General features: G+C 51.2%; 4 protein-coding genes across 4 annotated transcripts; 1 reads left to right on the top strand and 3 right to left on the bottom strand.

Annotated features, from left to right (window-relative positions):
- Window positions 1-26: 26 nt before the first annotated feature.
- Window positions 27-1,569, bottom strand: BDV14DRAFT_189177 (purple acid phosphatase family protein; the record flags this gene model as incomplete). Its single annotated transcript, XM_073771161.1, has 2 exons — window positions 27-1,390; window positions 1,437-1,569. 2 exons carry the CDS (start codon window positions 1,567-1,569, stop codon window positions 27-29), a joined length of 1,497 nt encoding a protein of 498 aa, XP_073629112.1.
- A 570-nt stretch (window positions 1,570-2,139) lies between these two features.
- Window positions 2,140-3,116, bottom strand: BDV14DRAFT_48662 (haloacid dehalogenase, type II). Its single transcript, XM_073776885.1, has 2 exons — window positions 2,790-3,116; window positions 2,140-2,724 (listed from the first exon to the last, which is right to left on the bottom strand). Exons 1-2 carry the CDS (start codon window positions 2,950-2,952, stop codon window positions 2,183-2,185), a joined length of 705 nt encoding a protein of 234 aa, XP_073629111.1. The 5' UTR covers window positions 2,953-3,116; the 3' UTR covers window positions 2,140-2,182.
- A 164-nt stretch (window positions 3,117-3,280) lies between these two features.
- BDV14DRAFT_189176 (DUF4246 domain-containing protein) lies at window positions 3,281-5,145 on the bottom strand (the record flags this gene model as incomplete). Its single annotated transcript, XM_073771160.1, has 4 exons — window positions 3,281-3,823; window positions 3,877-4,921; window positions 4,975-5,051; window positions 5,107-5,145. 4 exons carry the CDS (start codon window positions 5,143-5,145, stop codon window positions 3,281-3,283), a joined length of 1,704 nt encoding a protein of 567 aa, XP_073629110.1.
- A 1,222-nt stretch (window positions 5,146-6,367) lies between these two features.
- Window positions 6,368-10,626, top strand: BDV14DRAFT_48624 (hybrid sensor histidine kinase/response regulator). The gene is made up of 7 exons (XM_073776883.1): window positions 6,368-6,679; window positions 6,729-7,880; window positions 7,926-8,639; window positions 8,688-9,719; window positions 9,766-10,051; window positions 10,106-10,220; window positions 10,271-10,626. Exons 1-7 carry the CDS (start codon window positions 6,612-6,614, stop codon window positions 10,480-10,482), a joined length of 3,579 nt encoding a protein of 1,192 aa, XP_073629109.1. The 5' UTR covers window positions 6,368-6,611; the 3' UTR covers window positions 10,483-10,626.
- The last annotated feature ends 18 nt before the right edge of the window (window positions 10,627-10,644 follow it).

Genomic DNA, 10,644 nt, shown 5'->3' with positions numbered 1-10,644 from the left:
CATATCCAACACTATATACATACCCCCTACTGCCTAACAAACCTCTCCCCATGACTCTTATACAAAACCGAACTATCCAAAATCTCCCCCGTAGCACTCGCCACAAACTCAACCCTCAAATTATTCCGATCCTCAAACCTTACCGTAGCATAACTATAAACCTCATCATTCCCAAACTCCAAGAAATCCGGCTTGGTTGATCCAATCGTGCTCAGCCCCTCAATATTCCCAGCCCCGCCAGCAACAATATACATCGGTGCCTTGGGATCATCCATCCCATTTGCATCCGCCTGATTGTTATAAACGGGCTGGAATCTTTGCGCATTATGCACATGCCCAAAGACACCAAGATCAACCCCGTACTTGTACATTATCCCCTCGAAGGCCTCTTGGCATGCTGTGCAGGCTGTACCAGAAGTATACCAAGGTCTGTGCCCCGCGACAAGAACCCAAGGCGTGATATCCCGATCAACACTCGCAAGGTCAGCTTCCAGGAACTGTAACTGCTGGTTCTTGCTTCCGAAGGGACCACCGTTTAGTCCAGCGCTTCCACCAACACTATCAGGCGCATCATCAAAGTCCGTCTCGGTATTAATCATCACGACGTGCGCCATCCCGTATTCGAAAGAGTACCAGAAAGGCGGCTGCGCGAGTTCCTTAGCTGTATTGGCGAGGACCTGCGCAGAGAGGTTTGTGCTAGCGCTATCAAAAACACCCGGCATACTCTTCCCGAATCGATGCATGAAATCCGTGAAGTTCTTCTGTCCGTCTGGACAGAGACCCGTTAAATACGGTATTTCCCCACACGCAGCCTCGTGGTTCCCCGGACTCGCCATGTAGTGCTTCCTCCCCGAGATCGGCGCCAACTGATCATAAAAGTTCTCCAGTATAGCCTGATACGCTTCCTCGCCCACGAGCAGATTGTCAAGATTGAGGAACCAGTCGTCTGCGTAGGCAAAGTCGCCCGGGTGGATTATGAGTTCGTACTCGTCGACATTTGTGGCGAGCCGCCCGATAGTCGTGTGGTTTAGCGCGGGCTGGACGGTGGGGATTGTGTCTTTTTTCGTAATATCGCCGGAGATGGTATATCCGTCTTCGCCGTACACGCCGAGATCGATTACGGCGTTGAGGGTGAAGGGGGTTGAGTCGCCGGGGGTCCGGGGGGAGAGGAAGTGGTCTGTGCTGCTGTTGGACGAGTCGATTTTGTAGTAGTATGTTGTTGCGGATGTGAGGTTTGAGAGGATGACTACGTTTTCGTAGGTTCGGGATGTTGGGTATGTTGTTGAGGATGTTGTCGCGCAGGATCGTTGAGATAGACTGTCAATGGAGGTGCCGTAGTCTACGCAGGGGTTGGATTGTTGTGCGTAGGTGTTCCAGCCAATTGAGATTGCTATGCTGTATTAACATATATCCTTCAGAGTTATGGGAGGACATACAATTCGGCCCATAAACAGCAAGTCTCTGCTGAACCGGCGTAGTCGTGTCCTCGGGTACAGGAGGGAGGTTTGCATCGGCAAGGGCACAAGCCGCTATAAGCGGCGCAGCCTGGAAATAAGTCGAGACCCTCATGACGACCCTCTTGAACAATTCAACAATTACCGCAATCCAATTGAAAAGAATAACAGTCAGTCCTCGCTGATCCTCTGCAACTTCAGCTCGAGCTCCAGCCGTCAGCACCGAAGCCGAAGCCCAAGCCGAGCCCTCACCCCCATTATATACTCCGAACCAGCCATCCCTGGAGATAATCATCTTATCTACCCCTGTAAGAAAGCCCAATCACGGAGCCCTGGCCAGGCACGCCGGTGCTTGATATTGCTTGATCTCGGACGACCTGCAAATTGGGAATGGGTGCCGGCGGCGATAAAACGGGTGGGTTTGCTAGCGGGCACATGCAGCGATTGCCGATCGTCGTTGGCCATTGGGCGAAGGGTCTTTATTAATCCTGCAGGTGGAATTGATTGGGGGTGGGTTGGGGGTGAGCGAGTCAGGAGCCGAGGCTAATTGTTTGGTTTTGTTTGATGGTCTTTGAAAGTTGATTTTAGTAGCGAATTGCGATGGATTTGTTTCATGCGCATTAGGGCTCTGTGATTGTACAAGTTACATCAATGATTATAATATCACTTCAATTTAGATTCATTAGATTCATATTACTCCCTCGATACACGGCCTCTTTTCCTCCAACTCACTCCTTTAGAACACTCGGAATCTCCTCCAAACTCCTCACAGTCACAGTTGGCTCAACACCCGGCCGTACTTTATCAACCCACCCCTTCCCACCACGATCAACCCAAATCGCATTCATCCCCACACTCCTCGCACCCACAACATCAAATGGATTCCCACTAACCAGCCAGACATCCCCCAATTTGTCCTTCTTCCCCACCTTCTCAGCCAAATGCCCATATACCGCAGGACTTGGTTTATACTGTCCTACATCATCGACGGAAACAATATCCATGAAAAACGACGAGTGAGGCGAAAGGTCGAACGATTTATGCACGCTGTTCGAGAGCATAGAATGTGTTCCGTTTGAGAAAACTACTGCTGAGACGCTGGGTGTTTTCGAGAGTTGGGTCAGTGCGAGCTTTGTATCGGGGAATGTGGTGAGGTTGTCGTAGGCTTTCATGAGCTCTGAAATCGATTCATCGGAGAGTGACTCGTTGTGCTCGGATATGGCGTGGTGGAGGGAGTTGCGGGTTACGGCGGAGAAGGGCTCGTAGATTCCTGGAAGACATTAGACACTTGCATCGATTCTCGGCTAGAACTGGGGGATATTGGTCTTCACGTACCCATACTATTCAACCGCCAGGTATACTCCAGCTGATACCTCCGCCATGATGCGGAGATGGACTGCGCCTTGTCAGGGAAGTGCTGCTCGAGTTGTTTTGCGATTGACTCGGTTGAGAGGAGAGTGCCGTAGAGGTCGAATGCGAGGACTTTACTGGCAGTCATTTTGTCGCTGTGGTTTGTTGAAGATGAAGAAGAGGAGGGGTTTTGGTGGTTTTGCGGGGTGAGCTCATGCTGACATACCGAGGCTCCCGCTGACCCACGCAGGATGTTGTACAAGTTGAGTTAGACCGATCGGGGGTTTCATCGAATTCCCAACTAGGTTTTCTGATTTCTTATTTTCAGTTTCGAGAACCTTGATGTTGTCCCGGCATCGTGTGAATTCAAGGAGAATTGATTGGTAGAGGTACGCAGCAAAATAATCTGCGATGATAAACTAAGAAGCAATCGCGAGCCGCAAGGCCTCGTTCAACGAGTTCGGCATGCCAACCGTTTAGTGCTCGCATAGGTTGAAAGCGCCATTTTCGAATGCCTCGTTGGCGTCGTTAGACCTCAGCCCACGTTCCTCCATAAGTTCCAATCTGTACTTTTTGGCCTCCTCAAGGGTCATAGTGTTGGCGTTCTCCTTTTCGGCATCGGTCGTCACTTTCCAGTCCTCTTGCTGGGGAGGGACATTGGCTGACGAGATAATCCGACGATAGGGGTCAACCAGGAACAAAGCGAGGATCTTTCGGTGTCCGGGCTGTGTTGGATCCTCCAACGAAAATGAAGAGACCCGATGCTGAATTGTATTGGGGAATGTAATGAGACGTCCTTCTCTGGCTTCAATGCTGCCGCGCTCTTGCGTGATGTATCCCTCGTTCCAACCATCAATGTTATCTGGGAAACCGTAGACTTGCTGGAGAAATTGATGTTGATCTTGGTCGTATTTCAGGTCATAAAGCTCTGTATCCGCGCGGGTTCGGAAGGACAAGGAGCTCGATGTGATGTTCTTGCTGTCGTAGTAATAGATTGCCGAGGCGGCGATTCGTTCGTTCTGGTAAGGTGAGCGGACAGTCAATGCCGGATACATGGTATAAGTAGGCTTACCAATTGACCCTCAATATGCCAACTTCCGCCTTCGTAACGCGGGTTCTCGGGGGTCAGCTCGATGTTCGCCAGCTTCACAATGATTTGGAACTTGTGTTTGGGGAAGTGTTTTCTGAAATCAACCTCTTTAAAGGGTTCTCTGACGTTGAATTCCGCTGGAGGCTCGGGAACTTTGACTCGGCGTCCGCGGTAGAATTTGTCCAGCAGCGCTTGGTATGCGTCTTCATCAGCGTCTTCTTGGTATTCTGGTTCCTTCTCCCAGCCTTCTTCATATTCAACCTCTTTAAGTGGTATTCGTCGCTTTTTCGAACCCTGTAAGGAAACTTCCCAAAGTGGCATGATCCTTTCGATAATTCCCTCAACCGCTTGGTACAGCGCCTTGTGTTTCACAGGATGGGCGTTGTTGATGTAGGACTGAATTTGACATTTCTCATGGTCGGCCAGCTCAACCTCACACGGAAGCCATTGAAACTTGGTACTAAACTCCGGGGGCTCCAACGGTCGGTGCCTGGGGATATGGTATTTGGGGCGTGGGTCTTGAAGTACTGTTTGTTCTTTTGGTGGCACGGGAATGGCTTCACCCTCACCGATGCTATTCAGACAGTCGTGAAGGCCGAGAAGCCGGTCGGGAAGGACTCGGGTTTTTCCATAGATGACCGGGTACAATGACGGGTGTACAAGATCAACTACAGTGTTGTTTGAGCCCGGATGGTAGTCTTTCTGCTCGCCCGGAACGTTTTCCAGCGGTGCCACTGCCTCGTTCAGTGCAATTTGAAGCTCCTTCGAAATCGTCGTATCGGATTTAGTCACACCATCGTCGAAGACTTCTAGAAATCCTTGTGTTTTCTGAAACTCGGCTTTCCAGCGGAGTTCCTGCATAGTATAGTCAATCATTCTTTCGGTGACGTCCTGTCCACTTTGCAAGAGTTCCTTGCGCCATTTTGCCGTGATGTTTTGGTCAAATAGTTTCCTGTCCCATTCTTCTTTATCTGTAATCGAGTTCGCTATACGCTCCATGGTGATTTCACGGTGTGTCAGGATCTGGCTGGATGAAAGTGTTAGCTCAGCAACTCGTTATCCGGCAACTGGCATTCTTGCCCGACATAGCCCTCTTGAATGTCATCCTTATCCAAAGCATTCGGGAACCCGGCACGCCGAAGCGAAATGGTATTTTCCTAGTACATTAGCATCGTGATCATCTGCACATGGTGAGGTCAGGAAGTATCCTACCTCTGGCGGAACATTCAGGGGTACATTAAAGCCCGGCATTTGCAGATTGGGTGACGTGGTGACGGAACTCAATCCGCGACCGAGCTTTCTGATAATGAAGGCGCATTGCGGCCGTCTCACAAATCGGTAATTGTACATCCTGATCTTGAAGATCTCAGATCTGAGATCGCCGTACCGTGCATTGTAAAGGGACAGTCACAGATCGGATTTCTTGGCGCTCAGCTAAACATTTAGCGAAGCTTGGCAGTGGTCTAACCACAACAAGCACGGCGCGTGAAAGCGCAGTATCATTTGGAGGGTCATTTGATTAAAGATATTATATTCTGTTGTTGGTCTAGTGATGTTCCAGTCGCTGTCCGGGATTTTGGGCGACTAGTTATATTGGTCGGTTAATTTTACCGGTGCTCGTGCTTGACGCTACTTCAAATATATATATCAACCTTTTAGGAACAACACCCGAATGTTTAAGCGCGCTGGGCAGTGGCGCGCCCCGACAGAACCCCCCTGAGAGGCATACTCGACCAGTAGTACTGCCATTGCTAGATCGATGAGGGAGTTGAAAATTTCGGATGTTGAAGGTAGGCCTCATAGGAACCCCTCCAAGGCCGTGGAAGAAAGCCGCGATGTCTACTCTATATCCGATGGCGAGATTATTCAACAGTATATTGCCATGCGATATCTCCTATCAAGGAAGGGACTCCAAAGTGTGGCAGCCGCAATCAAGAAGAAACTGATCCTCTGGGGCCATTGATATCAGCCCGAGGACAGTTGTTGGAGAGAAGGAATGTGGCAATTTCCCAAACGGGGCACATTGGGGTGGCGGATAACGGGACGGCTGCAGGTGCCGTGGCAAAGGCTTTCCGAGACACGATAGTTCGAGCAGGGAATCTGTGTGAACGGGAAGAGTTTGGGCATCGAACCCGTTTGGCGGAGGATTAGTGGGACGCCCGTTACCAAGCTCTTGACAGCTGCAGTCTAGGTCAGCGCCGAACAGTCAACATTTCATGACTCGGGGGTACCAATGGAACGGGGAGGAGATAGACTTTCTCACAGGGCAGCTACCGCACATCCAGGAAACATAATTGGCGAGTTGAAGGTAGATGAGAAGTAGACCTTGGAGAGAGAATGTTGTGGGGAGAAACAAGGCAGCTCAACGGTCGGCCCCACCTGACACTCACTGACTCAGCCACTGACAGGCCTGCCTCTGCCAGACTGCCACGCACTCTGAGTCTGCACAGTCTTTGCCGCCACTGTTTCGTTTCTTGTTGTCTGTTCTGGAACGGCTCCATCCTGTCAGCGCTGCCACTGCCGCTGTCGCTTGATTTGACACTTGACACCTGCAGTCTAGGCTCGCCCAGTTATGCTAACGCTTAAGCGTCGAAAAAATAGGCAAGCGGCCTCTTCTCTTCTCGCTTCCCACCAACTTCTCCTTCCCTGCGCTCTTGCTTCCCGTCGCTTTCCCCCTTCCACACTCCATCCGACAATGCCTCCAGCATCCTGACGGGATGTCTGTCGGTTGCCAGGGTCCGTCTGCCTGCGATGCAGAGCGAGAGAGATTGAGAGATGTTGCCAAGTACGTGATACTAACATTGGTCTATTGTTGGGGTGCTGATTTTCGCTAGATACTATTGTCTGATCGATCGGCCTTCCAACGACAATCAAATTCTTTCCTCGCCGAACAATGAACAACCAGAGAACCGTAAACGACTCGCCTCGGATGCAGCCTTGACCGGACTGGCTCGCCTCGGTGTCCTGCAGTTCGGCTGTAACCGTGCCTTTGTGTCGATCACAGACGAGACCAATCAGCACATCCTCGCCGAAGCTACAAAGTCTATTTCGCTGCACAATTCTCGCAAACACCAGGAAGATGATGGGTTATATCTTGGGGTGAGATCTCTGGATCTCAAGTGGGGCGTGCTTCCGAACACGATCTCTTTCTTCACAAATCGACAAGAAGCCGGCACAATCGAGACAGACAATTTGATCGCTAACAATACTCGCTATGTCGTTAATGATCTTGCGAGCGAAGAGGAATATAAGGACCAAGAGTGTGTTCTAGGATGGCCGTTTCTACGATTCCATGCCGCCGTCCCAATCAAATCTCCGACCGGCCACGTCCTGGGATCCTACCGCATCGTCGACAACAAACCACGGTCGGATTTTGGCAATATTGAGGTAGAGACTTTGCAGGACATCGCAGACGCCATTGCACAGCATTTGGAAACCTCCCGGCTGTCTTATTGCCACCACCGCACCGAGAACCTAGTCAAGAGCCTCACCACCTTTGTGAAGGAGCACGATGAGTTCGACCCTACCGAGTCCTTTCAAGATACCCCAACACAACCGAGCAACGTCGGCGGCAGCCTTGGTGGAGATAACGTCGAAAAACTCGGAGATCAGCAAGATGGCTCGGGCGTCCCAGAGGCTGATACCCATGGACTGGTTTTAGGTCCATGCTCCCCATCCGAAATCACAGGCGACGTATCATCTCTGTTCTCCAAAGTGGCCGGCTCAGAGCCAACCGAGATCTCGTTCCCATTTCGCAACTTTGAACGAACAGTTTCCGCCTCATCTGTCAATGAGGATCGAAGGGACAGCTTGTCGCAGAGTGGACCGGCACCGTCGAACGATGCCGTCAGCGACGCTCAGACAGCGGCGAACGAGATCGCGACCAAGGTGTCCAGGATCTTTAGACGAGCCAGTATCCTGCTCCGGGATTCAATGGACTTGGATGGCGTGCTTTTCCTTGATGCTTCTCGTTGTAACGCAGGCGTGTGAGTACCCCCAACCCTCCTTTATCTTCTTCTCCTAATATCCAGATCTCCGAACAGGCTGCCGCAAGGTGAAAACGGCACGTGGGAGCCCCTGCCGTCTACATTACATCCCGCCTTTTCCGCTGACCCATACCCGAGTCCGATGGATATTCCTGGCGTTGGATCGTTGTCGACGGCCGCAGAGAAACTCTGTGAGGTCTTGGGCTGTGCATTGATGGAAACCCCCAACTCTAGCAGTGTCAATCGCCACTTCAACATCTCAGAAAAGCTGTTAGACGAGTTAGTCACCTCATACCCCCAGGGTCACATTTTTGACCTCAGTGAGGTGAGGAACCACGAATCAGGTTCTCCATCTTCTGACCCTGCCATCGACTTGAGTCGGCAGTTAGCCCTAGATTTACCCGGTGCAAATTCTGTTCTCTTCTCGCCGATCTGGGATTGGAACAAGTCCAGGTGGCTGGCGGGAACCTTGGTTTGGACGAGCAATGTGTTCCGCGGCCTGGGTGTCGACGAGCTGCACTATTTCAAGGCATTCGGCGATTCAATCATCTCAGAAGTCGCTCGCCTGGATTGGACAAGTACGCAAAAGTCCAAATCTGCGTTCATGTCGTCTGTTAGCCACGAGATGCGGTCACCCCTTCACGGTATCCTCGCCAGTGCCGAACTGTTGGCAACCAGCAGTCTTCCGCCCGAGCAACAGGGGCTAGTGGACATGATCGAGGCCAGTGGTATGACTTTGCTCGACACCTTGAATCATTTGTAAGTTACCTCTGGCCCATCTGGATTGCCAATACTGACTAGGTACAGGCTCGACTTTTCCGGGATCAACAACCTCGCCGCAATCGAGGACTCTGCGACGGCGCCTTCGGAAAGTGTCATGACTTCTCTTGAGTCTGCCTTCGATTTGGGTGCACTGGTCGAAGATGTGGTGCAGGTACAGTACACCGGCCAAACCCTACCCAAGGCAGCCGTGCACCTCAACCAGCCGCTTTCTCCCCCACCAGAAGATGCCAACCCGAATACGGATGAGTTGTCGGTTATCGTACGAGTTGAGGAGCGCCCAACGTGGACAGTACACTCCATCCCTGGTGCTTGGCGCAGAATTATCATGAACCTCCTTGGCAACTCCTTAAAATGGACAAAGGCAGGTTTTGTCGAGGTGTCCTTGACCCAAGCAAAGAGGAAGCACAACTCTACCAACTTTGCTCTGCTATCGGTTACCGATACGGGTGCTGGCATTGCTCCTGATTTCCTTCGCCACAATGTTTTCTCGCCGTTTGCGCAGGAGAATGCATTGTCGGAGGGACTCGGTCTCGGGCTCAGCACGGTACGTCAGCTCGTTGATTCGCTCGATGGCCACTTGAATGTTCAAAGTGAGATTGGCGTTGGTACACAGGTGGATATCTTTATCCCCGTGGAGATAATGGAGCCTCCTCCGACTGTACCGTCCTCACTGTCCCTGCCTTTCCAGACCCCTTCCAAGCGTGAACCCGTCCGAGTATGCTTGATTGGCTTTAACGACTATCCTGCCCTCAAGGAGACCCCAACTGGAATTTTACCTGCCGAAGCCAAACGTAAATTGGCCATCCGCAGCTGTCTCACGACCATACTATCTGAACGGACCGAGTGGAGTATTTGTTCCTCGGAGTCGTTTAATGAGTCGGAAGGTGATGTGGCGTTCATTGAGGAAAGTATGTTCCAAGAGGTCCTGCAGTGCCAACGGCAATTGCCGGTGGATGGATTGTTCACGGGATTCAAGAAGGTCTTTGTGATTCTGAACAGTAAGGAGTCGAGCTCACTTCCGGTGGATGCCGTGCACGTTATCAGAGTCTCCCAGCCGTAAGTTTTCCTGCTCTCTAGTTTTGACTTATCCTAATCTTTACAGGTTTGGGTGCCGAAAATTCCGTGACGCGGTGACAAAGGTCGACAAGCTTTTGAAGCGGCAGCGACCAAAGTCGGGCTTGACTCCACTGTTCAAGACGCCGATTCCGCCCAGAACACAAAGTTTCCCATCGGCTACCCCTGGCCCTGTCAAGTCTGAAGCTGGCCATCCTTCTACCACTCAAGCCTCAGCTCCAGAGGTACCTGTTTCCACACCACCCAGCTCTCAATCAGAACACTCCGTCGCACCACATATCTTGATCGTCGACGACAATCAAATCAACCTAAAGGTACTTTTGATCATCCGGTCACTTATAGCAATATTAGCTGACAAAGTTTGATAGATCCTGGCAACGTTTGCGGGGAAGATAGGATGCACCTTCGACACTGCTTCAGATGGACTCATGGCACTGCAAAGATACAAAGATTCGCCTATTCGATACGATCTTGTTCTGATGGGTAAGTCTACCTGTACCAGGATGCTCGTTTTGTTACTCACATTCTGCCAGATATCTCCATGCCGGTAATGGATGGGATAGTTTCCACAACGAAGATACGTCTATACGAGGAAGAGAAAGGACTTGACCGATCGCGCATCATGGCCGTCACGGGTGTGGCCTCGACCGATATGCAGCAGCGAGCCCAAGCTGCTGGTATTGATGAGTATCTTGTAAAGCCAGTGTCGCTGGCTGCCCTCAAGAAAGTAGTTGCCGCGCTATAGCTGGGGTTGCTCTGGTTCCCACGCGATATCTATCACTCCTATTGCTGTTGGCGACGAACATCACCTGCTCAACAGAGCTCAGGCTTTGACTTCTTCTCATGGCTGTCGCTTAATCCAAAACGCCTCGGGGACCACGTTCAGTGCTACCAGGTAATGGTTTAT

The sequence above is a fragment of the Aspergillus stella-maris genome (assembly GCF_047715825.1).
Source record: "Aspergillus stella-maris strain CBS 113639 unplaced genomic scaffold BDV14scaffold_21, whole genome shotgun sequence".
Lineage (NCBI taxonomy): Eukaryota > Fungi > Ascomycota > Eurotiomycetes > Eurotiales > Aspergillaceae > Aspergillus > Aspergillus stella-maris.
Note: the sequence above shows the minus strand (reverse complement) of the source record. Positions and strands in the feature narration are given on the sequence as shown.

Excerpts from the sequence above, each read along its gene's own strand:
- BDV14DRAFT_48662 (XM_073776885.1), bottom strand. The coding sequence starts at position 2,952 with ATGACTGCCAGTAAAGTCCTCGCATTCGACCTCTACGGCACTCTCCTC. Across the intron at positions 2,725-2,789 it reads CTGGCGGTTGAATAGTATGG|GAATCTACGAGCCCTTCTCC; the intron begins GTACGTGAAGAC and ends AATGTCTTCCAG.
- BDV14DRAFT_48624 (XM_073776883.1), top strand. The coding sequence starts at position 6,612 with ATGTCTGTCGGTTGCCAGGGTCCGTCTGCCTGCGATGCAGAGCGAGAG. Across the intron at positions 7,881-7,925 it reads TCTCGTTGTAACGCAGGCGT|ATCTCCGAACAGGCTGCCGC; the intron begins GTGAGTACCCCC and ends CCTAATATCCAG. Across the intron at positions 10,052-10,105 it reads ACAATCAAATCAACCTAAAG|ATCCTGGCAACGTTTGCGGG; the intron begins GTACTTTTGATC and ends AAAGTTTGATAG.